At 39.0% G+C, this 26,224-nt stretch overlaps 7 protein-coding genes across 7 annotated transcripts; 4 read left to right on the top strand and 3 right to left on the bottom strand.

Annotated features, from left to right (window-relative positions):
• Positions 1-603: 603 nt before the first annotated feature.
• On the top strand, positions 604-1,354 carry EAF01_001995 (uncharacterized protein; the record flags this gene model as incomplete). Its single annotated transcript, XM_038910245.1, has 2 exons — positions 604-736; positions 903-1,354. The coding sequence occupies 2 exons, from the start codon at positions 604-606 to the stop codon at positions 1,352-1,354; spliced, it is 585 nt and encodes a 194-aa protein (XP_038775057.1).
• Positions 1,355-4,006: 2,652 nt separating this feature from the next.
• EAF01_001994 (uncharacterized protein) lies at positions 4,007-4,750 on the top strand (the record flags this gene model as incomplete). Its single annotated transcript, XM_038910244.1, has 1 exon — positions 4,007-4,750. The coding sequence occupies one exon, from the start codon at positions 4,007-4,009 to the stop codon at positions 4,748-4,750; it is 744 nt and encodes a 247-aa protein (XP_038775056.1).
• A 752-nt stretch (positions 4,751-5,502) lies between these two features.
• Positions 5,503-9,795, bottom strand: EAF01_001993 (uncharacterized protein; the record flags this gene model as incomplete). Its single annotated transcript, XM_038910243.1, has 9 exons — positions 5,503-5,747; positions 5,855-6,736; positions 6,793-7,381; positions 7,469-7,581; positions 7,634-7,673; positions 7,908-9,284; positions 9,334-9,361; positions 9,423-9,511; positions 9,565-9,795. 9 exons carry the CDS (start codon positions 9,793-9,795, stop codon positions 5,503-5,505), a joined length of 3,594 nt encoding a protein of 1,197 aa, XP_038775055.1.
• A 1,704-nt stretch (positions 9,796-11,499) lies between these two features.
• Positions 11,500-12,504, top strand: EAF01_001992 (uncharacterized protein; the record flags this gene model as incomplete). Its single annotated transcript, XM_038910242.1, has 3 exons — positions 11,500-11,628; positions 11,721-11,942; positions 12,007-12,504. The coding sequence occupies 3 exons, from the start codon at positions 11,500-11,502 to the stop codon at positions 12,502-12,504; spliced, it is 849 nt and encodes a 282-aa protein (XP_038775054.1).
• A 396-nt stretch (positions 12,505-12,900) lies between these two features.
• EAF01_001991 (uncharacterized protein) lies at positions 12,901-13,736 on the bottom strand (the record flags this gene model as incomplete). The annotated part of the gene is made up of 2 exons (XM_038910241.1): positions 12,901-13,524; positions 13,665-13,736. The coding sequence occupies 2 exons, from the start codon at positions 13,734-13,736 to the stop codon at positions 12,901-12,903; spliced, it is 696 nt and encodes a 231-aa protein (XP_038775053.1).
• Positions 13,737-21,766: 8,030 nt separating this feature from the next.
• On the top strand, positions 21,767-22,498 carry EAF01_001990 (uncharacterized protein; the record flags this gene model as incomplete). The annotated part of the gene is made up of 3 exons (XM_038910240.1): positions 21,767-21,794; positions 21,858-22,059; positions 22,108-22,498. 3 exons carry the CDS (start codon positions 21,767-21,769, stop codon positions 22,496-22,498), a joined length of 621 nt encoding a protein of 206 aa, XP_038775052.1.
• Positions 22,499-23,165: 667 nt separating this feature from the next.
• EAF01_001989 (uncharacterized protein) lies at positions 23,166-26,173 on the bottom strand. Its single transcript, XM_038910239.1, has 3 exons — positions 25,509-26,173; positions 25,392-25,457; positions 23,166-25,335 (listed from the first exon to the last, which is right to left on the bottom strand). The coding sequence occupies exons 1-3, from the start codon at positions 25,682-25,684 to the stop codon at positions 24,753-24,755; spliced, it is 825 nt and encodes a 274-aa protein (XP_038775051.1). The 5' UTR covers positions 25,685-26,173; the 3' UTR covers positions 23,166-24,752.
• Positions 26,174-26,224: the final 51 nt, after the last annotated feature.

The raw sequence follows: 26,224 nt of genomic DNA, 5'->3' as shown, positions 1-26,224 counted from the left end.
ATTTTTTTGTTAGTTCAATTGTTGGAAATATCTGCAGTTCCGAGGCTTTGATGTCACCAATCTCATGACTTTATCTTTAACCGTTAATGAGAGTAAGGTTTTTAACCCCAATTTCAACGTGTTTCATTTTGATCCATGCGTTATAGAGATCAGTCGAACATCGAGAAAGTTTCTTGGCATGTCAAAATGTGAAGTTGGTAGTGTTAAATAAGCTTTTTAGATGCAAGACGAGACTAGCAGGAGAACCCTATGTCTATTATGGAAACCACCTGCAAATATATTCTCAATTCGTGATAAGTTTTAGAATCGAATTCACAGATATTTCTGCTCTGAGCTCTCTTTTCAATCATATATAAACGATTTCAAAGTCCCAAAAATCACTCTTTAGAAGTCATTTCACTTTTGTGTTTGTAGCATTTTGACCGATTTCTCTCACCCCTTCGTTGAACTCGAGGGTCTAGCCTGTAAGCTAAGTTGACTATTTTTTAGTAGCATACACTGGACTAGATTCTCACTATATAAAGGTCGCGCAATTTTTGCTCACAAGATTTTTTTCTCTTTCAACCTGTATACTTATTTATCTACCCACTTGCCATCTTCGACATGAAATTATTGAATGAATCATCTACAAAGATTACGATGCCTTTTCAATCCTTCAACTCACTGCTCAGCCACAAGAGACACAACTCGGCAATGGTATACAGAAACCAATCATTCAATAAATCGGATGACACCCGTAAGTACCAAGTCTTCTTCTAAACTAAAATCATTATGGGCATCTTGATGTATTAAAGTCCTCTCGTTTTTTTGGTTGATTCGAGTGGGTGCAACCAACCGAATTGCATAAAAGTTCTTGCGTGATGCTCTGCTGCGGCACTCGAGTTGTACGATATAGACCCAAGTCAGCCGACGAACAAAAGTAGTAGTCACCGATGTCTGCGAGGGAGACCTTCCCACCAAGGACCCAGACTGTACTAAGAAAATAAGGTGGACAACAACCCCAAAGAAAGACTACACCAATGCTGAGTGCTGTATGTGGATTGCAGCACAGCTTCGGGCCTGTTACGTCTTTCTTCCACAATCCTCGGCTACATCCATTGCCAATAAATTTGTTGGCTCAGGATACAAAATGTTCGCGATGGAGAAAGAAGATTGGGTAGAGATGCTCGGGGTTCATGGCTATGCCATAAGATTTTTGATTCGAAGAATTTTGTGGAACAGGAAGACAGCCATGAAAGCGGGCTTTTCGGCGGCAGCCATGTATGAGATGAGGGGCGAATATAAGCCAGAGATGGATTCCGAGGAGGATTTAAATTGGAGCGGGCTATATCCTATCAAGAATAGTCCGATCTGAAGTTATTTTTTGTGTAGTATTTTGACTGTGGAGATTTCTTGATATGGAGTTATCTGGATATGGGAATACCTAGCCGGACACGGCGTTATTTGGATCTGGAGCTTTATGGATTTGTAATTAGTTGTATATATGTCATGTTTCCCTTTTTGATACTTAGATCGGACTATTTGAAGACTCAATGTCGCTTCGCAACTATGGCATGGTATTACACGGAAAATTTGCGTGAAAATATATATGCAAACTGCAATTTCTATTTCCTCGATTCCGTGTCACTTAAAAAGAAGATAGAATTGGGATAAATCTTGCCATACACTTTTTATCTGAGTGACGATCATGCTGCTTTTATGACAGCGAGTGTTTGAAGGTTTAACAGACCTGGTATTGTACACCTCGATGGTGTTTTTTTTTTTGCCCAGAGAGCTGATGGTGGCCACGACGTCTGTGTTACTTTGCAGATTTATAGATATGTCGTAACTTTCATAAGGAGATCACATTTAAGTAGAAGGAATTTAGAACTCTTAGCTTTATTTGTGATTAATCCTGCTCTTTTCGCTTTCCCTTGTCGTTCTTTCTCTCTGAAAACTACCTTGTAGTCCCTCATCGAATATCTCATACCTTTAACTATCTCAAGCTTCGGAAATAACTCAGCAACACTCACTCTATCATTTTGGATCACGTTTAGCCATTTGGAATTCTCTGAGAATCTCACTGCCATTGCAGAATCCACAGAATCGATACATCGGACCTGCAAAATCATCACACTCACCGTACCTATATAACGATACAAAGTACATCGTATGTGATATCTTATAACTTCAGTCTGCATCATATCACATTCTCCCGAACAATTCCGTTGCTTAAAAAATCTCAAGTAATAGTTGGATCAGGATGTCAGAACAGGGGAACTGATACCTGTGAGCAGCAACGAATTGTTATCCTGATCTCCCAGTGTCTTGTACTTACTTTACCTCACTCCTTGACCACGATCAACTTTCTGTTTACCCAATCTGACAATGCATATCAATACTAACTTAATACAATTCTCACCTTGGGGAGATGCAGTTATACTACTCGTCATCGACTTTACACGCTAGAAGGAGTTGCTGACGGATACTGGGGGTATACCGAAGCAGAATGTTTGCAAAATCGAGGATATTGCGGAATTTTATGTATCATAAAAATATGGACACCGTTCATCCACACCGAAAAGTCCACTGAGCTAGAATCCCCTGGGTTACGATGCCATCAGATCTGTTACGGTTGTTTGCGCAGTGCCTTTGACTTGGAGTCTGTCTGGATTAGATACTCTCTTTTGCAAGCGATCAATAAGGCGCGAATCGATGCTATTACTGCACTGAACTCCCAAATTCTACCATTGAAATCCCAGATAGAGAAGGAACTTTTTATGATTATCTGTTATTCACAATCAGGTCCATTGCCTAGAGCCAAGATCGAGAAAACTCCTTTTATAAAATCTTGTACAGGTGATGGAACATTGGGTCAATACAAAACATAGTTTTTCTTACCGATTTTTTAAGACGATATAAAATTCATGACATTCATAAAGCACAAGTAAATGAGGCGAGACTTGAAAAGCAGGTCAGAGAAAGAATCACACGAATGTGAACAAAAAGGCCCTAGAAAGGGACGCAGCACAACTTTAGGAGAGAGAAATAGGGAGAAATTCAGAGATTGGAGTTACTCACAATGTTATATTTAAGCATTGAACTTCAATCACGTCTGGTTATTTTGAGTGATCAAAAGATCTTGAATAACTATCAGGCAAGTCAAATGTCGTATTATGTATAGAATTATTAGGTATAGGAATCCCCTCATCTGCAAGCTATATGCGCAATATCTGGAGGTTTCAATTGGTGACGATTTCATGCATCATGTTGAGGGTGTTAAGTATGTCTCGATTCGAAATTTTGCGTAGAACTCTTGAATTCACTTCATCATTACCAGCCATGTTGCATCCACTCACCATTAATGTACTCAATTCTTGTTTGACTGTTGAATATAGACAGTTCATCACGTATAAGTAGCAGATTCAAGCGATTTAACATCATCAGCATCGCAATTTGTCTCGAAATCAAGCGTTTGTCCAGTCGCAATGTATCGAATCTTGCAATTACCAGACTTTTAAGATAGGTAGAGACTATTAGATTTACGCACAAATAAGCTAGGGTTATTTTCGCAGTTTCTCTTTCCCTTTTTTCCACAAGGGAAAGTATAAAAATAGTCAACTTCTCACAACTGCATCACAACTGAACAAATCAAATACACCCTACAACATCTTACAATGACGGAAATTATCTCCCATCTTGATCATCTCGCTCAGGCCTACAATTTCCAGACCCTCTTGCTGTTTAATATCATTACTAACGTCATCACTTCATCGTTCGACGTCTTTACATTTGGTACGTTACCTACAAAGTCTTCGACTGAGATTTGTAGACCATATACATCTTCCGATAAATATCAGAATCGTCTCTGATTCTGTCTCGTACTTCCATCATACCCGCCCAAAGAACCTTCTGCATTTGAACTGTTTTCGATCGTTGCCACACTAGAAAATAAAGCAAATCTACCTCGATCAACCGGTTCAGTCAGTCTAATATTTGTGCATCTGCTGTCGATTTTCTTCACGAGATGTCTGGATTGCAGCGTGGGATGAGTTCCTCTGAATTGACACCCTTTCCGAACTTAGATACAACTTCTATGCTTTGGAATGAAACAAAGTCGACGAGCTTTAGACAACAAAATTGGACGATCTGGGAAGGTGGGCTACTTCTTCTAGTCGTAGACTGGTACTGTGGGGGAGAATCTGTTGCATCACAGAGTTCGGTACTTTGGGTTGGAAACGGAGATCGAATTGCAGTTCGAAGTGTCTTCCGTAAATGGGCAGTATTTCTTAATAATGAGGTCAACGGATTGGAACCTTCAATAATTCTAACACAAGGTCGGGAATATCCCATTCGCCAGATCGAATGTTGTTGGCGAAAGTTCACATCAGTCAAATTTCGAAAAACTGCCGTCGCTGCATTACTTCAACAGATTTTACCGCTGACAGAGACACTGGAAGCCGAGTTTGATGTTAAAATATGTTATATAAAACATGATAAACTGCCAGGGCTTCATAATCAAACCTACAGCGTACATGTGAATGATGGAACCTGGGGACAATATGAAATAAAGTTTCCAGCTTTATCCTCGAATACCGGCCCTGCTTTGCAAGTGTGGGAAGAACTAGCTGAGAAGAGAAAGGAGAGGGAGAGACTATATCATCTAGCCCTACGACAAACGAATCACGTTCTCGGACTTGGTTTACCAGTGGTAGATCTGTGGGACCCAGGCCTGCAACAAGTATTCGGATCAATGAGAAGAGAAATGTAAACAAATACAAGCCATGTCGGCCAGTCTTTCGAGCTACCCGATGCAAATCTCTTCTACCCACGTACGATCCGAGGCATAATCGCACACTTGATCTCGAGCTTAACATGATCACAGAGCGAGCAGGAAACGAAGAGGGCGCATACTCGAACTCCGAGTTTCACGTTATTTTCATGCAACGCATTAGACCTTTCTATAGGGGGATCTTTCACTCTTTTTCAATTTAATTTGTCAAATCGAAGTTTCACTCTTCTGTACATGACGCATTTGACTCTATTCGCTTCCGGGACATTGACATTCTTTACACTCATTGAGCATTATTGGCATTTGCCACTTTCTCAATCTGTAGTTGGCTAGAATATATTGCTGTCTTGTCTAAATACGAGTTGATGGACTTCCATCATGCTCCTTAAGCTCGGACACGCGAAGTTTGGTTAAATCTGATATGTAATTGAGTGATGGATAATGGTAAAACAAAGTTGCGAAAACGAAAAAGTGAGAACTGAAGTAGTATGATATATCTTCCGTGTATTAATATATTATCCATATGTTGTCGCCATTTCCATTTTTCAAGATGCCGTCAACGCCCTCCCGTTATGTCTCCAAACTTTCAATCAGTCGTCTGTAGATGTAACCCTACTCAATTATCTCCAATCACCGAACTTCCTGTGTATTCAACTCAATCTTTACATTGTTCTCACAATCCCATCAAATCTCATATCTACCATGCTCAAGTAAAAAAATTGGACTCATGGTCATGAATCTAGGTATCCCCAACCCCTCATCAGCGTCTCCAATCTACTAACCTTCATCGGCTTTGTATAGAAATCATCAACACCCACTGCCTTCGCCATCTCCATATCTGCATCTGAATACGCGGCCGAGAGTGCCACAATACGAGTTGGTGGTAATGGGGTCGGACTGATACTTTGTTGAAGTTTGTCGAGCGATCGAATCAGTCGTGTAGATTGGTAGCCATCGCAAATTGGCATACTGATATCTTTGAATTTGGGAGATATATTAGCTGATTGTGGATCATTGATGTGCATGTGTATTGAAGTGAAGGGGGGTAAAAAATTGAAGCCAGGAAATGTTCTCTTGACGTACCCATGAATACAAGATCAAAACCGTTGGGCCGAAGACGATATTTCTCAAACGCTACGGCTCCATTTTCCGCACACGTGATATCGAAATTCAGTTTGCGGAAGTACGCTCTAAGGAGGCGAAGGTTGATAGGGTTATCATCGACGCAAAGAATTGTTGGCTGACTTGGATGTAATAGAGTTTGGGAAACGTAGAGTGACTTTTCAGTAAGTGCTTCCTCTACTACGGGTTTGGTGACGGTTGTCCCAAGTTCTTTCCGGATGTCAGCGGTCGGAGAGGGCAAAGGGCTGGTATAGAAAAATTTGTGATCGACTATAGGAGACGGTTTGGGTGATATCTGCTTTGGTGATAGGCAGGTGCGTAATGTTTTTAACAATTTCCATGGACCAAATGGTATCGTGAGAGTTTCAAGGGGTATTCCAATAGCCGAGCTCTGTTGGGATGTATGGCTGTGGCTTGGAACATATCGTACCACTATTATAAGCGAGGGCTTGGATGTACCATCTTTCATCAGCTCTGCAAGAAACAAATCGAGCTTTTCTTCAGTGACGAAAGCAATATCAGCGGCATCATCGTCCGGATCATGATTCATACCAAACCACTGTGAAAGATAGGCGTGCAGGGATTTCTTTAGATGACAAGATGAGCCAGACTGAAAACCATGAGTTGAGAACTTGGAATATTTAAATTGCTTGAGCAACATTTTCAAGTCTTCGACTTGGTCCTTGAGAAGTGCATCGGAGGGGGTGATAGAAGTTAGATTAGGTACTGCTTTTTTGAGGGGCAGTTTGACTGTAACAGTTGTTCCATGACCGATTTGACTTTGAACATCGATAGTCCCGTTATACATCCGCACGAGAGAATATACGATGTGAAGTCCAAGTCCTTTTACACAGCACATCAGCATATCAACGAGGTTAAAGCATCAGTCGAGTTCTTACCAGTGCCTGGTGCCAATGACGACTCCTGAGAAAAGGCTATAAAGAGTTTGCTTTTCAGAAACTCGCTAGAGATACCCTTGCCACTATCACTAACTCGAAGTACCACCAAATCATCACTAGCAATATTTGATCTCTTCGGTATCTTAGAGTTATTATTATTGGGAGATTCAACAGCCAAAGAAATATCTATGAAGCCTGCCGATGTATACTTGAGACTGTTACCGACTAGATTCATAATGATTCGCTGCAAAGATCCCGGAGAGCAGAAGAAGTGCCAATGACCAAATGAAATCTGCAAGGACACAGTGACAGAGTTAGATTTGTACAGTGTCTGGTTCTCTTGCGTTTCCATCGTTCCTGGAGGTTGCATTACTCGGTGTAGAAGCTGTTCCGAATTCGTTTTGTGGTGCATGTATGCAACTGCAACAATTGCCACTGAGTCTTCACACATTCTAGCAAGATCTAGGGGTTGAGAAAGTAGATCGTCGCTCGTGAGACTTTCGCCGTTTGCTTGCTGGGAATTGGAAGAATTTCCGTTCGTACCTGTGGCTTTCACACTAGCTCCTTTGTGCTTCATTAGATTATTTAGCTATACGTATTAGCTTGATGTGATAGGAGAGCTGACGATCCAAAGGCTCCTCGACCATAAAATCGAAAGAGGAAATCGAGCTCATACCTTGGAATATTCAAGAACATCCATTAGAGTTTCTTGGAGGACTCGACCACACGTTTCTATTGTCGAGCAGAATTCAAATTGACCATTATCAAGATTCGTCTCGCTTAAAAGTTCTATTTGAAATGTTAAAATATATACTGAGTACTCCAGGCAGGATATAAATACCGGCAGACCCAAGAATTCCGTGGAGTGGACTTCTCAATTCCTGTTGACGATAGAATCAATCAGCTTTGATTCACAAATTTAGATGAGCCAATGATTAGTTACACAGGAAGCCGTCGTGAATGAACTGTAGGGGCATCCTGGCTACCGTATAAATTTAACAAATGTAGATCTGAAATTTTCGAGGCTCGCGTCTGAAGGCCCGAACTTGAGCACTTCCATATGAAGACATATCATACTGCAAATATCTGCAAATGAATATGGTTGGTTTTCTTACATGTGATATGCTTGAGATGAAATCTCCTTTTTGACGATCGGCAGTCGCGATAGAGATTCGGTTATACTCAATAGAAACACTGTTCAAAAACCCACGAACAAATGCCTTTTCAGTGTCGGAGGTAAAAATTGCTATGTCCCGCAGGGATACTGCAAAGCATGCCACTATGGGTAATCCAGTCCCTGCCTCGGAGAGTGGAGCAAAAAGAACCTCTCGAGCATCAGGAAAGCACTGCTTTAGTATGCTGCGATCAGATTTCCTGACTTGATGATTTTGTGGATTAAGCTGCATAGCGAGCATTTGTTTAGATGGTGGCGAGTCATCGTCTTCTGAAGATTCAGAATCATAGCCACTGAACGTCCATACTTTACCTTTAGGATATCTTTTCGAAAGTCTTTGCAGATCTTTTTCATTTGGCGCTTTGTAGAGGGTACAAGATAGTGTATCGCCATCCAGCGATGAACAAGTTGATGTGGAAAAACTTCTAACTTTAGCAGACCCTGCTTCATTACTTCGCCTGTTAAATGATGAAGGCTGGGCAGATGTATTCAATAAATCGATATCGTTGTCCTGGGAAAGATGAGCAGGTGTTGTGGTGAACTCATTTTTTGAGTTTGGATCATCCAAAAACGTATCTTCAGGCGATCTAACATCTCCGTTCTGTTCATTTTCGACACTGGTTGAAAAGCCAACACTCATATCGAAGAAAATTGTAAAATCAACATCGAGAGATTCTCTCAGTAGGTTGGCACCTCGTGAGAGTATCCGATCATGGGTTGCTGGGGCATCAGCCAATGCCAATTTATCTATAGATGTATTAGGTGAGATATCATGTAGCAAGTTTTCCCCAACCAGTGCGTGTGGAGGGCCCACTATATTTTTCAATGACTGCTCCGCGACCGTCGCTAAAGATGTGTTAACAACAACCAAATTACTTTGTAAGTTAGTATTAACCATTTTCACTTCATCCAAGTGAGAGCCGTTGACTTCTTGGCACTTGACGACCATATCTGTTGGCAACTGTCGTGGGATCCTACTTTGACCCTCAACTAGAGCCGCCAATCCTTTAGACATCACATCATTTCGCCGCAACTGCACACTTTCCCGTTTCATTTCAAGGTATTCCATGACGTTTTTTGCCATTAGTCCCAAGAAATCGACCTCTGCCCTCGTGGCTCGCTCACGTGGCCTTGGATCAATGACAAAAACACTTCCAATTGGTATTCCAGCATTACTGATTAAAGGTGTTCCTGCATAATATCGGAATTTCGGTCCGCCTGCAACATAAGGCAGATTACAGAACCTGGGATCGGCCGATAAATCAGGAACACTGAAACAGGCATAATGATTTGGTTCAGGGACAACTTCTATAGTGTACTAGTCACAAGATATTAGTAGTGAGCGACAGGTGTTCTGTAAAACTCACCGCACATAGAGCTTCGCTGCGAATTGTTCTGGAAAACGTGGCTTTTGTCAGAAACTGTCCCGAAAGTCTCATTACTGTAGGAATCTTACCCGCCACAACCCATCCATAAATCATCACCTGGATCATGTTTTGAAGAGTCTGCCAAATCCAGTGTTTTTGTTGCTTCCGCGAGAAAGTACTGTAGGGGCATGAGTATACTGCAAAAGTAGTGTCGACAGGAATCACAAGTACTTGTGCATTATCATCAACAACAGACACCATCGCCCTTGAGGCACCAAGACGCCACGTGATCAATTGCATCAACGCAGTTAGTGTACTATTGGGGCTGCTAGCCTTTTCCACGGACCTGACTGTCTCGGGACTCTCGGCCGGTATTTCGCCAGCGATAGGGGGATCATCGGGAGATCTTTTGTAGTAGCGGCGAACCTCGCGAATTCTTTTGCGTTCTGAAGATGGCAACATGATGAATTAGGTCTCATCAAAGGGATGAGATCAGTACATATAAGCTTAAAAATATGGGAAACGGATAAATTAGTATAAAAGCATTTCAGTCTATCATCAGCTGCTAAAATTGATAATATTTGGGACAGATACACGGCTTCTACGCGAATATTTCCGATCTGTGTTGATGAATCCGACGATAACGTCACACTGGTACCAGGACGTACAAATGGGTCTTTTATCGGTAATTGACCGAGAACACGATAGTGAGGGTACCCAAGGTGAACAAATGGGGGTTTATGTTGAAGGTAGGAACTATGGTGTTTGAAAACTCATGGAAATATTCGGACTGTGTCTTTTAGACACGGAATCGTGATAGCGAAGCGATGTTCTTAGAGTTGCGTAGTCAAGTTTTAAGAAACCGATTGTATGACAAACTGACGTATTTTAATCACTTAGGCGGATTTGGAGGCTGAATGCAGTGATTTAGGGTAACCTCCTATTGACATCAAAGGATATGTTGATAGATCGGTGAACAATGAGATGAATATATATTAAGAATGTCAATGAGCGTGGTCGTATTCAGATTGTATCGCAAAAGGTTTCCCACCCAATAAATCTTGTTTAAATGCATCTCGGTAATGAGCCTAGAACATGGATAAAATTTGGAGCTGGGTGGATATACTGCTTGTCACTGGACAGCTGAGGAATTGGGGTAAAGATTTGCGAATCAATCCTTGTTGCAAGCAACAGGGCTGGCATTTCCTTTTGCTCAATCCGTCTCGCGATGCACAGAGATCTCTGAACGTCTTCAACTCCAGGATGTTGTAAAGTTCGCAAACTCAAGTGAACATGGATGGCCAAAAGGAAGTCAAAGAGCATACCAATGATAAAGCACAAAAGTCTTCACATGTATCCCAGTTGATGCATAAGATATATATAATTATGCCCTACCTTACTGCATTCGGAGCTTCCACGGCTTAGAGAGCTGAGCTCGATATTCAGCTGATTATACACTCAGGTGTATAGTTAAGAGATCTTATACTTAAGTATATGGTTGAGACTGGCTAGAAAATCAGCTTGGAAGAGAGGTAGGTAGAGGTACCAATGGGGTCTAGGCCAAAAGTCCTCTCCTCGTGTTCCTCTTCGAGAGTGTACATGACACGATACTAAATAGTACCTGCGGCTTGTTTCCATGATAAAGAAAATATGACAACGAGAAGTTTAGTTGTGTTTCCCCATCTTGTTCGCACTTGATGTTGAATTTTGCTCAGAGTAGTAGCTTCTATCGTATCTTGTGTGTACATTCGTGCGGAAGTCACGGTTCCGAGTCATGATATCGCATAACAGTAAGATTATCGGGCTACAGAGGAAGAAAAGAGGAAATAACACAACGCTTTTGATTGAAGTTTCTTGTCCAAGAGAATAGTAAAAGCAAAACAACATTTGTGAGGCTTGCAGCCGGGGAAGCTTTATATGATATCGAAAGATTACCTCAACAAGGTACAATTGGCTGATGGCGCTAGTCTGCATTAAGTAAGGCCTGGCAAAACGAGCAGTTACCGCCCGCTGACGCGAAACTCAAGCTGCCTAGTAAGCTACGATTAATCAATACCTAGTAACTGGAGATACAACATCAACAACAAATCTATCAGCGACTTCAATCCCACAACTCTACGCTTCCGCTGAACTTTTGAACCTCGACATCCGACTTGTCTTTTGAAAATGGATTCTCTAGTATCACAATACAGTACCCCTGCTTACGAGCAGGAAGCTCCTCAGGAAGACCAGATGGAGTTATACCAACCAGCTCCTGGCTTATCTTTGAAATTCGCCATGCCTCCTGTCGCACATGTACGTTAGCCTTAAGATTATCTATTCCCAGACCTGGGGTTCTGTTCGCTATAAAGCGTCGATGTGTAAAATGCTAATCAGTCCATCTCTAGCCATCCGCTTGGCTCCGAGCAGCTACCGATGACCATGCGAACCCAGACTGTCCCATTAAGATCGCACACGGTACCACAACTTTAGCATTCAGATTCCAAGGTGGAATTATTGTAGCGACAGATTCAAGAGCAACGGCAGGCAACTGGATTGCAAGTCAAACAGTTAAGAAGGTCATTGAGATTAATAACTGCTTATTGGGCACAATGGCTGGTGGTGCTGCTGTAAGTTACCAAGTTCATCACTGAACAGATTTTTGCCTGGTCATAACTGAGTTTTGAAACTTAGGATTGTCAATATTGGCTTGCATATCTTGGTATGCAATGCAGACTTCACGAACTTCGTCACAAACGCCGTATTTCTGTCGCGGCTGCTTCTAAGATTCTCGCAAACCTCGTTTATAGATACAAGGGTATGGGATTGTCCATGGGAACTATGTGTGCCGGTGTTACCAAGGAAGAAGGGCCCGCGCTTTACTACATCGATTCCGACGGAACAAGATTGAGTGGAAACCTCTTTTGTGTTGGATCCGGTCAAACCTTCGCATATGGTGTTTTGGATGCGGAATACTCATACGATTTGAGCGAGGAGGCAGCCTTGGAGTTGGGAAGAAGAAGTATTTTGGCTGCCACACATAGGGATGCCTATTCTGGAGGTTTCATCAATTTGTACCATGTCAAGGAAGATGGATGGGTTAAGCACGGATTCAATGATACCAACCCAATATTCTGGAAGACGAAATTGGAGAAGGGTGAATTTTCTAATGTTACTAGCGAGCTGGTTTAAGATGGCGGCATGATTTAATGAGCGAAGGAAAGATTTCTATAAAATGTGTCATTAGCATGGACGCAGGAGCATGGTTGGCCTGAGGCCGTGTATACTATTGCTTCACTCACGAGTTTTATCACCCACGAAGATAATGTCAAGAAGCAAAAAATCTACCCAGTTGCACCGTGAAAAAAAAAGTGTTTGTCAACCGCGGGACGTGCTGCTCAGAAGGCAAGTGCCACATTCAAAATGCAGTATCATCCTTGATTGTATTATACCTGTGAGAGTTCCAGTCGCACTTCTTGTAATGGAGAATCGCAACATCATTCAGTGAAGGAAAAAAATGATTCTTAAGTCTAAATAAGAAGGCATATAGCGCCCAAGAGAATCCACTCACAGCAGCGAGGAGAACCTTTATTGATTCAAAGAAGTTCCACCCATTGCTGCATCGAGCATAGACATTTCGTCCTCAAATCGCTTCACGTTCTTTCCCCAAGAGATTTTAGTGACGCTGCCACTTTTGGACGATCCCCACGGGTCCTCCTTGATGTCGAATCGAATTTCCCCTCCGTCTCTTTCTCTTTCAACAAGGTCGAAGAAGTCAATGCCCAGGATCGTACGATCCTTGACAGATTTGTCGCATGGCCTCTTTATAGCTCTTTGGTTTACTGCGTTTTCCTGCTTTCTATCTGAGGTCATGTCGTCTCCATCATCTTCGCGGCTTCTCTTGGCTGTAGGCTTTGATACAGAGATAGGCGAGCTTTTCCTGAATTGCAGAGGACGAGAACCGGCAATTTTGTGACGTTGTTTTCTGCCTTCTCTTTTGTCAACCCGACCTTTCTTGTATTGCAGAGCTTTGACATCGGCGATGGTGTGACGGTGTTTTCTGCCTTCTTTTTTGACATCCCGACCTTTCTTTGCGTTGCGCTGCTCCTTTCTCTGTGGTTTACGGTCTCGCTCTTCCATCTCATCATCGGCTTCAATCAAGTCGCCCGATTCTAAGTGGTGTCGAACGCCTGGGTGAGACTCGGCGGGTGACTATAAATTGGTTAGCTTGGATTATTTAGATACGAGCCGGAACATGGAGGAGAAAGACAATGTATCATAAGCGATTTGTGGAACTTTCATGTATGAATAGGCGAGGGACAATGTATAGTTCGAGAAAGGAGATTACTCACCCAATTCATGGTAAATTTCATTGAAGTCGTGGTGAACTTCATTGACTCCATGATGGTGTTCATTGAATCCATGGTGATATTTATTGGATCCCTGGTGATGTGCATTGAATCCATAGCGATGTTAATTGAATCCATTATGTCAATTCGTTATTAGACTACAGTTTATGCAATTATAACGAGGTGATAAGATTAATGCGGTAATCTGGTGTATGGATGAGGTTGAGAATCGTATTGAAAGCTTTAATATCTCTTGAATGAGTACGGTAATGGTGAATGTATCGATTGCTGTCAATGTAATTTTTGCCCGAAGAATTTTTCGACGAAGGAGAGAAAAAAATATTTGAGTAAAATCTGGGGAAAGCTTCCAGCTCAAAAAAGAAATTGCCTAAGGTGGTTTTGGTACGAGTAGCTTCGACTTTAGCGTAGCCACGATCGAGGTTTAGTTAGCTTTTAGACTGGTACCAGGCGATCTAGTATCTCGCTAACCATGACTTTTCTGTCAGAATTTGTAAATTGATGTGATTTTGTTAAGAATTTGGTTGAATGACGTGCAGAGTGTGATAGGCATGTTCTAGCTATGATTTTTACTAGTATTTTGAGATTATGGGAGTTAGGGTGGTGCATCATGGAATTTTCACTGCGTTTGAAGACGTAACTATGTGTAATAACTTATCATAGAACATGACCTAGGCTAGCATTGAAAGTCGCTGTTCTTAGTATTGGTGGACTTGGACATTTTGGTATTCTCTAGGCCAAAGCCTTGGGAGCCGAAGTCTGGACTCTATCCATTCCCCAAACAGGAAAGAACAAGCTTTGAAATTGGGAGCTGATCATTTCGTTTCCACCCAAGAAGAAGATCACGGGAAGTTACCAGAAAGCAATGCATGTTGGCTTACATCTCATGAACCTTCGCTCCATGTAGTCTCTGAACTAGTATAGAACCCAAAAGCGGAATACCTCTTTCAGATTCAACAAAAAGACACATTTAATTTTGTGTGTCTTGAGCATCCGCGAAAATTGCAAATCGCATATTTGATCTCAGTGACTCCATTCTTCTTCCCTCCAGAGCTGTGTAAGGAAGTATTATCTCCTTACATCTCACTACCATTCTTTGTCTGATCCAGCTCGACTAGTTAAATGTTTTTTGATCTCGTTGTCAGGCTTGCAAATGCAAAGTGTATGGGGGCGAAGGGGTTCCGCTATTCTCAATACAACATTCTCATATCCAGTAATAGATGCCGATTTATCAATGTTGTCGAAATAATCAACAGTGAAGAATTCGGCAAACCATAATTTGTCCATGGAAACTTCAAAGGATTTGGTGATAAGAGTCTTCTCGATGAGCCTCAGAGGACCCAATCCTTCCTCTTCCTTTGCTGATTTAGTGAAATCTCAATCAACATTATGAATAGCAAAAACATACGAATTAACTTTAAGATTTCTTGCCGAGTATTTGAGGCAAAATTCTACGTTCTGGGTGATCTTACTAGGAGAATCGAGAAAGTAAGTCCGATTAAACGAAAGATCAATATTCTTGATCTTACGATGTAGTACAGCAGCATTTAGATTCGTCTACCGACATCTCTATTGTTGTATAGAGATTTGTTTGGCAATTTCATAATGTAACGAATTCATCACCGTATGAGGTTTATCAGTCATTCAGAACATTCATAACGAAATCTATAATTACCAATATGTATCATACCGATATTGCGTGATACAACGCCGTATATAAGTCACAACAACATAATCTTGAAATATCACCCGTGGCTTCGAAGTAATAACGTGACGTGAATTAGGGTTATAGCACCCACGCACAACGTCATAGATTCACTCGAGAACTGTGACAATGCATCTTAACTGGTCTTCTTCGTAAATTATAAAGCTCCGACGACTGGTATCTCCTCGTTTATGGATGAGTAGGGACTGTGGAAATCTCTGTTCTCGGAAATCCCACAAGGCACGAGAGTCTCACTGGAACCGTTAAAGCACGCAGGAGAGACCGAAAGATCATAGTAAATGAATAGTACAGCATGATATGTTGATTGGTCATAATAAATCTCATGATACTTTGTGTGATGATTAACGTTTTGCTCCGTTTTTCAGAATATACTCGATCTTTGTATTACTCACCTTCAAGCCATGACTGTCATACATTTAAGCGACTGGGTGACCTAATATGGTGGACCATTGAGACCTCTTTAATTTGTTCTTCAATATCTTCTCATTATACCCACCAGTGGGTGCACGGACTCACGGGATAGTTTGTATAACTTCAAAAAACCTAAAATGAGATAATATTATAATTAAATAGTTAATAACTATTATAATTTCGATTGTATATATTCTTTATTAGTATTAATGAAAGTTTTATATTTATTAAATAATTTAATATATTTTTTTGAACTTCCTTTTATATAATCTTATTCTAATATGATTTAATAACGTAACGTATGGGGAACTCGGACACTTTTTCAATTATTCTACACGCGATCTTGTTCTACGAGCCACACAATCCTCCAATTCCAATTCCGAATCACTTGAACTATTCTCTAGCTCTTCTTCTTCAATCTCTTCTTCTGATTCTTCAATTGGGCGTTTGCGTGGCCGTCCTCGTGGCTTTTTCTCCTTCGGTTTTTCCTCCGCCTCACGTACCATTTTCAATACTTCCTTAGTACTAAAGACAAATTGACCTTGTAATTTGACTCTTTTGCCTTTAGTTCTTTTCTTTCGAGTCTCAATTACCTCCTGAGCATCAGAGAGCTGTTTCCGAAGTAGGGCTATCTCAGCATTTTGAGATTCTACAAGCCTAGTCATTCTCTTGGCATATCGACGAGTTGGCGATGCAGGAGAACCACTGCTTGCTAGAGCTGTATTAAAGATCTGATTTGCTTGCCTTAGTTCTGTTCCATCTGGAGGAGAACTCCTGAGTATAGACAAGTCTAGGTCTTGATTGGGGGTTCTCATTTGTGGAGTAGAAGGTTGCTGGGAGGAGTTAAATGGTAATGAATCGAGTACTTTTCGTGGGGCAAAAGGTACTAAACCAGCTCCTCTCCAGCCAGCTTTAATGTTAGAAGAATTCAATGCTTTTTTTCTAATATTTTGAAAGAGTTCTACCCATTCAGCTCTTTGGATTCGCTTTACACCAGCTCGAGAATATCGATCGACCTCTAAAGCATGATATCGTTTCATTGGCCCATACACCGCAATATCAAGTGGCTGAAGCAAGTGAGAGCAATGAGGAGGTAATATAAGTAAATCAATATCATTATCTATACAGAAAGCAATAAAGCTACCTGTAATATGGCTTGAATGGCCATCCATGATCAAAAGTCGAGGTCGGTCACCTGACACTTTCTTGGATTCTGGTTCGAAAACCCTTTTTAACCATTCTAATCCATGGCTATTTGAGGTCCATCCATTTGTACTAGTAGAGAACTGCCAGCTTTGAGGTGTGTCCTTTGGAATCCATGCAGAATTCGTATTCTGAGCCTTGAAAATGACCATAGGTGATAGAGCATTTCCAGCTGCATTGACACATTCAAATACAGTTATCCATTCTTGCTTGCCAGCTGTAACTTTCCAATTCGATTTCTGAGTAGAATCGACTATAATGCGCGTACTTTGAGTACTTCCAACTCCAAATCCGGTTTCATCCATATTATACATATCATCTAATTCATACTTTCGCTCAATGAGACGCGTGCGAAACGCGTCAAACCAAGCCTGAATATTCTCCGGAGTTGCTTCTTTAGCCCGATTAGACTCTAATTGACGTGAATAGCATGTTTTAAGTTCTGGATGTCGTTTTTGGAATCTATAGATCCATTCGTGGCCTATAGGTGGAATTTCTGTCGAGGTAGGATTTCGAGATGACGCGACCCGAACGCGTCGAAGACGAATTTCGTCGGCCATTTCCTTCACCAACATAGGTGTAGCAGGGAATCCAGTGATGGTAAGTTGTGAAATCCATCGTACAAGAGTATTTTCTTCTGCGTTTGAAAGAATTTGAGCCATTTCGTGGGTTTGGGAACGTGTTTTCTTCCCAGCCAGCCTATCAGCTAGGGTAGACTTAGGGACTTCAAAATGCTCTGCAGCCTTTCTAATTGATTTAAATTCTTTCAATTGAAGTGAAATTATAGCCTTTTGAAGCTTCTCTTCAATTTGAGCAGATGTAGAAGGTGATTGGGTATGCATAATAAAAGTTATTGCGGTTTCAAGTTGGTGATGGGCTAAAAGTGTCCGAGTTCCCCATATGTCCGAGTTCCCCATACGTTACGTTACTAAATATATTATATCATTAAATACACTACTTTTATTTCAATTTATACTCTTCAATTTAAATATACAATTTATCAATCATTTATTATATAATCAATAAGAAAAAAAGTTCAAATACTTTTAGTTATTGAAACTATTTAAAAAGATAAAAAGTTCAGTATTTATAAAGCTATTAAGCTATATAATATAATATATATAATATTTCTTTGTAAAATGAAAGTTTTGTTCTTTTGTATGGAAATTCGAATGAATAGTTATAAGATTATAAAATTAGAAAAAAAGATGATTGTTTAATATATATTTGATATGGATTTAAAAGGATTTTTATCTAAATTAAAGAATATAAAAGATATGATGAATAATATTCTTAAATCGAGGAATACGAAATATATTAAAAAGCTTTGAGTGTATCAATTTGTAAAGTATCAAATTGAATTAAAGACACATTTTAATTATATTTATGATTTTCAAAAAGCTTTTTGTGAGAATTCTAAAAATTTTAAAGAGTAATTTCGATTAGTTATGAATATATGAGCAAAATATAGCATTTTGGATAAAGATTTCTATAATTTCGATAAAACAGGTTTTATGATAGGGATTATATATACAATAATGATAGTAATTAATATTGAACGAAATGACAGAAGTAAGGCAGTACAGTTAGGCAATCGAAAATAGGCTATAACAATAATATATAGAAATGAAAAGGGTGGAACTATTCTCCCATTTCTAATAGTTCAAGGACAAGTTTATCTCTCCAATTGATATACCGAAACAAATCTTTTTGTGAAATAAACTATTAAACCTACATCTAATAGATAAACGAATAATAAGATAGATTTAGAATAATTGAAACACTTCAATAAGTATACTAAGAATTGAAAAAAGAGTAAATATCGAATATTAGTATTGGATAAATATAAAAGTTATAAATCAATAGCTTTTCAAGCATACTATAAAGAGAATGATATTATATATTTATATTTACCATTATATTCAAGTTATTTAATTCAATTATTTGATATTAATTATTTTAGTAATTTAAAACGTTTATATAATAATCAAATTGATAGATTTATTAAGGTATATATCAATCATATTTCGAAGGTTGAATTCTTTATAGCTTTTAAAACTATATACAAGGAATCAATCACCTTTCAAAATATAAAATTAGGATTCCAAGGAACAGATTTAATTCTATTTAATCCTAAAGCTGTATTCTCGAAATTAAATATTCGAATTTGTATGCCTATCCTCCCCCTCTTTTGATTTAAATCAATAGATCTTTTAAACCCCTTATAATTTAATTGAAGCTCTTTCTCAATCAATATTAATTAAATTTCGAATAACTTATCATCAAGTAAGCTTTCCTATATCTATATTCAAGATTATACTAACTTTAGTTAAGGGTATAAAGAGATTAGCTTATAAAAATATACTTTTAAATATAAAGATTTGTATACTTTGGGTAGCAAATGAAATATTAAGTAAATATTAATATACGAAAAAAACTCAATTATGTTAAAAAAAAAGTGTTTATTAAATAAAAGACTCTTGATATATTATCTTAATAAAAGATTGATATTTAGATTTAATATGATAAATATTAAAAAGAAGAAAATTTTAATAAAAAAGTATCTTTTAATTGATATTGTAGTAAATATGAAAAGACAGGTTATAATGTAAGAATTTATCAAAATAATGTAATAGATTCTAGATTATTAAATTCTTAATAATTTTAATTAATTAATTTAATTATTGTTGAATAATATAAGATTGAAAGTGTAAATTGAGGTAAAAGTAGTGCATTTGATGATATAATACATTCGATGTTAAATTATATTATTTGTTTTATATAATCTTCTTTAACTTTTTTAACATTTTCTACTATCTTTTTCGAATTTATTGCTTTAATATATTTCAAATGCTTTTTATTAAATTCAGATCGGATAAATTAGAGGAAATGAAGTAGATTTTCAATATTATATATATTTCTAAGCTTTTATATAAGATTATATTTAAAGAATTTATAAGAATTATTATTATTCTTTATTAAAAGCTATTTATATGTAGAATCTTTTGCCTATAGCTTCTCAATTGCTTTTATATAAATAGGGAGTAGTTATTCCATATAGTATTTTTGTATTATAGTATTACTTTAAGGCTTGATATCCTTAGGATATGATTTTTCATTCTTTTATATACAGAGTCTTTCTTTGTAATTTTTAGAGCTTTTTGTTCTGGAATGTCTTCTAGGCTTAAATATAAGTATCGATTTATCTATATATTTCTCCTTATTATAGTAGAATTCAAGTTTTTTTAGCTTTTTTGTTACGGGAGCTGCCTCTAGGGTCACGTGGAAGTGTCTAGAGATCTCTCGAGGTGGTTTAAACTAGACTTCAAGTAGGAATTCAATAGGGTTGTAACTGGTTGCAATTCTCGTAACTATAGTAATGAAACTAATGATTGTTCTTGAGCACGAAGCTCTACATTGTAATGAAATCCCATTCCCTTATATAGATCTTCGTACTCTGATGTTGGTTGGAGTTTCTTGGAGTCCTGGCTCCCAAGGACCTCCTTGGAGCCCTGGCTCCTGGGGACTCCACCACGTGACACTTGTCACATGGCATTCTGTTACCCATCGTAACATTTTTCTTTAAAAGAAATCTATACTTTATAATGAATTTTATTACCTTTTAATAAAAGATATTCTATTATATTTTCTAGTTTATATCGAATTCCAGCTTTTCTTAATATTTCTTCCTTTCTTATAAAAACAGGATTTATATATATTTCGTTTATATATAAAATATATTTTCAAAATCTTTTTATAGTATTATGCTTATATATTCTATTGAAAATAATATGTTTTTTATAGTTTTGATTATTAAAACGTTTCTTTAAATAGGTAGCTTTATAATATTAATCTTAATTTGTAAATCTTTTTAAAAAAATTTATAGTGAATATCATTTTACTTTTAATTTGAAATAATTAATTATTACTTTATAAGATTTAGTTTATAATTTATTTTAAAAAAATGAAATAAGTATCTTATAAGTGTTCTTATTAATTGATATAGGTCCCTCTAAATTCTTAAAGAGATCATAAGTTTTTCTAAAGGCTTTTCTTTTTAATAAATCTTTCTTAAAGTTATTAATAAATTATAAATTTTAGTATATCTGATTAGGTTGAAATAGAGTACAAACTTTCTTTTATATAATATCAATTAAATTTATTATAAAATTTCGATTTTATTAATAAATTATATTCTTTATATAATTTTTTATTAATAAAAGTAATTTCATATTTAATCGATTATATATTCAATAATATTTTGAAGTTGAATTGATTGTTTATATTTAGGATTGTTGTTACGATGGGTAACAGAATGCCATGTGACCAGTGTTACGTGATGGAGTTCTCAGGAGCCAGGGCTCCAAGGAGGTCCTTGGGAGCCAGAACTCCAAGAAACTCCAAATCAATATTAAAGAATGAAGATCTATATAAGGAATAGGATTTTATTATAATATAAAGCTTTGTGTTCAAGAGAACAATCATTAGTTTTATTATTATAATTACAAGAATTGCAATAGTTATAATCTTATTGAATTCTTACTTGAAGTCTAGTCTAAACTACCTCGAGAGATCTCTAGACACTTCTACGTGACCCTAGGGGCAGCTCCCGTAACAATTGTTTATTTTAAGAGTATTTTCAAAAAGCGCATATCCTGTGAGTCCGTGCACCCACTAGTGATCCAGCAATAAGAACTACGCAACCACGGTCAAGAGAATTAAACGGAAGCGAGGTTCTGCAGTCGCAATGAAGCCAGCAGAGAGGAAGGAAGAAAGTAAGTTACCGACTCAGCTTTTGCTTTGATAGAACCCTCTAATTCAGTTCTTCTTCTTTTTAGCACTCACCCCCGTGATCATGGATGGTCCACCAGCTATTCAATACCAGAGCAGGATTCCCTTTGATTTTAATTACTATGGAGATTTCTACTTCACCTCCATGACTGATCGCGCGATTAGGATCAGAGAGATACGCTTCGCCAAAACTGGAAGGGCAATTCACAAGCCCGGTAGAAGAGGTGGCAAGATGGTTAGCTACCAGAGGTATGATATTTTTGATATTGAAGTGTACAGTGCTTATTTGATCCATAGAACGGGTCCGTTTAGATTCATGGACTTGCCAACCGAAGTTCGAACAATTACATTTCAATTGCTCGCCTCTGTTATTCTCCATCTTGACCCTGAATCAAAAACTTTTATCAATTCTATCTCTATCGGACGTGGTTCAATATGGAAATCAGAGTACAAAGAAACTTACGGAATGGGATTTGAGAAATGGCTGGAGAATATGGATGCTTTCAGGCGCCAATTCTTGTCCAAGAAAGAAGCGAAACAATATTCAGTGTTTGTTAAAGAAGCAAATGAATTTGTATACATTCATGAAGACCACCCAAATAGAAACGGATATTATATGGGAAATTTCAACGTAGATCATGCCTCAATGCCCGACTCGGATTTTCTCGACTGGGTAGATCTTAATTAGATTCGAATGTTAGCCAATGCTAGTAGACAATTCAGGTTGGAGCTTAGCTCTGTGCTCTGGGAAAGATCTCGAATATACTGCGATGGCTACAAAAATGAGAAAGCTTTAGGTCAATTCCTAACAACAAGCCCAGGCATAGCGAAGGGGCTTAAAGAGCTTGTAATTGAGGTCATATTTCTGCAATATTCAACATGGGAAAAGGACAGCGACGAGTCGACATGGAGTGTCAACGAAATTATTAATGATTTGACACAAGCGATATCTCAAAAATTGAACTTGGAGTATTTGACGATAAGACTTGGCGGTACAAAGAGCGCCCATGTCAAACTCACCGAGGGAGAAGGTCCGATGAGGTTATTGGGTCAAAATGAGGTACAAGTTGGCGGGCGGGCACACTTTGCATTTTATGGAAGGGGGATAGTTTATCTTCTCAACGAGATTTTCTCAGGAGGGAGAGAAAGACCTGAGTTATTAATGGCGTTTCACAAGTATGGTTCCCTCTGGAAGGGAACGATTGATTATCTAGGAATTAACATCTTATTAAACCATCTTCAAAGCTTCAATCAATTAACCACTATGCTTATATGACCTTGGTAATCGTTTTACTCAAGTCACTTAATGTGATATGATTTAGGTAGGTAGTATATAAAATTGAGTGATTGGAGTTTAGCATTGTCTTTGTAATCTACCTAATGACGCTGCGATGAAGTGAAAGTGGCTGTCTCTATTCCTGGGTGTCTCTTATGGTATCAATCGTAGGGGAAAGTCAATATTCGCTTTGCACCTACAGTCTCCGTAGAAGAAGTAACAACATTTGAGGAGACAGCTCCTTCCTCGGTCGATCCATCAAACTTGAATCCACATAATCTGCGTTTCAGTTATCATATCAGAGGGAAACTGGTGTGATGGGTCACCCGAGAAACACAATTGAATCTCGTGCGATGATATTCACAGACTCAAAAACATTCCTTCCGAGATCGCCTGCAAGTTCGATGCAACATGAATAGAAAAGACTATCATCTACTGCTCCACCGCCATCCTCTCCCCATGTTCATCTCTATCTATATTGAGCCGATGAAGCTATAATACGTCGAGCTTGCCGCCCCAAACTGTGCTTTACCACGTCGAATTAAAAAAGAAGCGGGAGAAATACCAGAACGCTGCCCGTTCTTCCGTTTGCACAGTAATTTCTATGCCCTATTAATGCATCCAATGAACCTCCCGTATGCACACGATTAAAACCCCCTGGACAAAATTCCAACCTCCCTCCGCATATCAAACGATAATGCTGACACACGAACCTTCAAAAGTTTCTATCAGATTCCACCACATTCCCATGCGCCAACCAAAGCTTAGTGCTTGAGTGAAAGCTACGATCAAATATGACAGATCAGTCACCACGAACAAAGACGACCATTCAGAGTCTCATCAGAGAGCACTGCTTCAAAGTGCCACTTTGAAAAATATATTTTCCCGAAAGAAGCGTTTCGAATGTTCGTGGCATGATATAAATGATCACATCAGAAAATTCGAAAGTGAGGACACATATTTTGGTTGGCGAATTTGGTTCCTATAGCATACATATGTATAGCATCTGAATTAGACTATCACGTGCAAAAATTGAGGCCATGGTGAGAGGATGCGGTTGTCGGTGGACTTGGGCGGTCGAATCGTGAGACAACTAACCCCTTGGGATGGAGTTCCAAGGGGATAATTTAAGAAGCATCAATAGATGAACTAAATGACTGCCATACTAATTGTCACAGTAGGTTGTGACATCACTATCTAAGCTCATTACTTGCAGTTCTTATTTATTGTCGACCAAGAAACATCCTCGGATTATATTCCTGGTCACAAGTGGCTCCTTTCTTGGCATTGATCGCGGATGCGGGCGCGACTGAGGTAGAAAATGGTCTGGTTTCCGATATTGGGGTAGTTATTATGTCCTTGTGGATAAGATTCCGGAAATGAAAACGACATTCGAAACCTCCAGAGGTGAGGCTATCATGGTCCCATGGCAAGAACACGAAAGAAAAAAAAGCAATACTGCACATATGTATCCTAGAAATGTTGAGAATGTGGATCCAATAATTGTGGAATGACTTCTATCCGCTTGGGATCCAACTAAAAAAGGTATACATCTCAGGACATCCACAGCTCTTGGATTTTAGGGCTGAATTCGGCAGTAGAGAATCTGGACAAGTTGACATAGTAAGTTTTGCTAACCTCTTGCTGCATATAAACGGATTGTTCATTATGTATGGTCGTTGAATTCCGACCCGGTTGTTGAGTAGTGGCCTATCAACGAATCATCGGAAGCGTCCAGGGAATTTGTAAAATTATCCTGTGAGTGGAGCCTCAATTTATCCAGGAATTCCATGGATTCGCGACTATCTTCACGGAAGTGGGACAGAAGTCTGGCGCCTACCAACCTTGCGGTCGCATTGCCTTCATCTAAATCAATATCACTGGGCGTTGTGCTTATGATTGAAGTAGGACGACCCATAAAGGCAAGCTCGTGATCCATTGTGGACTGCGATACACGTTTTAGGGGCTTCTTTTGATCGAACCAAAAACTTGGAGCTTGGTCCTGGCCTTCCTCGACATCCCAGGTAAAGTTATGGATATAATGGCCATGTTTTGGTAAATTCAGCCCGCATCCTTCAAGAACTTCTCGAACAAGTGATACCAACGCTGGGCAAGAGTGAACGGTGATCAAAAGCCATATGGAAAAGGCAAATGGTATCCAAGGCATAATTTCCAAAAGCGATACACGACTTGTGAACACTATCATCACCAAGAACAAGCTGGCTGTCGGTATTACCACAGGGCCGAACCTATCAAGAGAAAGTCAGGAAATAATTCTTGTATTGGGGGACCCTCTACGGAGTACTTTTTAATCTCTTCAGGATGTGTCCGAACGACAGCTACCATGAGAGCAACAGTGCAAAGAATATTGCTAGAGCCGTGTTAGTATATGGTCAATTGATAATAATTTCGATATACTTACACAAGCCAAGCAAAGAGAGAGGATTCATGAAGAATGGGAGAAGCTATCGAGAGAAACATCATAGTGTACAAGTACATCGTTCTAAGCTTCTCAGACTTTTTGTCTTCATTGATATCGTGTCGTACGGGTCTACGCTCTTGCGTCGATGCAATAGGTAGATTAAATTTGGAAGCCATGATTAATTTGATGTTATTCGAAATATATAATAAATGAAAAAATTCAATAATGTAAATCAGGTTGAATTCTTTAAACACAGTTGAGATCGAGAATCGGACAATAAGAAAGAGTAAGTAGATAGAGTGGATCTGGAGAAGCTTTTATTTCCCCGCGAAATCAGAATACTCAACCATAGACATAACATCTCAGAGTGGGGGTAGGCTGACTTCAGGCATGAATGCATATAAACCAGAGGTTCTGTCCGGCGTGAAGGAACTGAGATTGAAGGTTTGTCTCGGTTCGCAAAATCAGCCTCGCTTACAGGCAATCGTGCATATTCGTAGTGATAGGCTGACGATCAAGATTCGGTGAACGGTTTCGGATGACTGCAGGTTGGGCATCGGCCTTGTTGAATGCCTACAGCACCCCTCGGAGCCCAATGACTTGGAATCGGGATATCTCGTATGGTTGAAAAATGTCAACACTCTCCAATTGCAGGCATTTCGGTCAGCGCATTTGTCAAATACACCATGACCAGGATATTTTTCACAAGACTCTTG

The sequence above is a fragment of the Botrytis porri genome, assembly GCF_014898465.1.
Source record: "Botrytis porri strain MUCL 3234 chromosome Unknown BPOR_002, whole genome shotgun sequence".
Lineage (NCBI taxonomy): Eukaryota > Fungi > Ascomycota > Leotiomycetes > Helotiales > Sclerotiniaceae > Botrytis > Botrytis porri.
Note: the sequence above shows the minus strand (reverse complement) of the source record. Positions and strands in the feature narration are given on the sequence as shown.

What these genes read in the sequence shown, in the direction of transcription:
- EAF01_001989 (XM_038910239.1), bottom strand. Translation starts at nt 25,684, where the DNA reads ATGGCTTCCAAATTTAATCTACCTATTGCATCGACGCAAGAGCGTAGA. An exon ending in TCTCTCTTTGCTTGGCTTGT is followed by an intron (nt 25,458 to 25,508) that starts GTAAGTATATCG and finishes ACACGGCTCTAG; the next exon opens with CAATATTCTTTGCACTGTTG. An exon ending in CATCCTGAAGAGATTAAAAA is followed by an intron (nt 25,336 to 25,391) that starts GTACTCCGTAGA and finishes TTCTCTTGATAG; the next exon opens with GTTCGGCCCTGTGGTAATAC.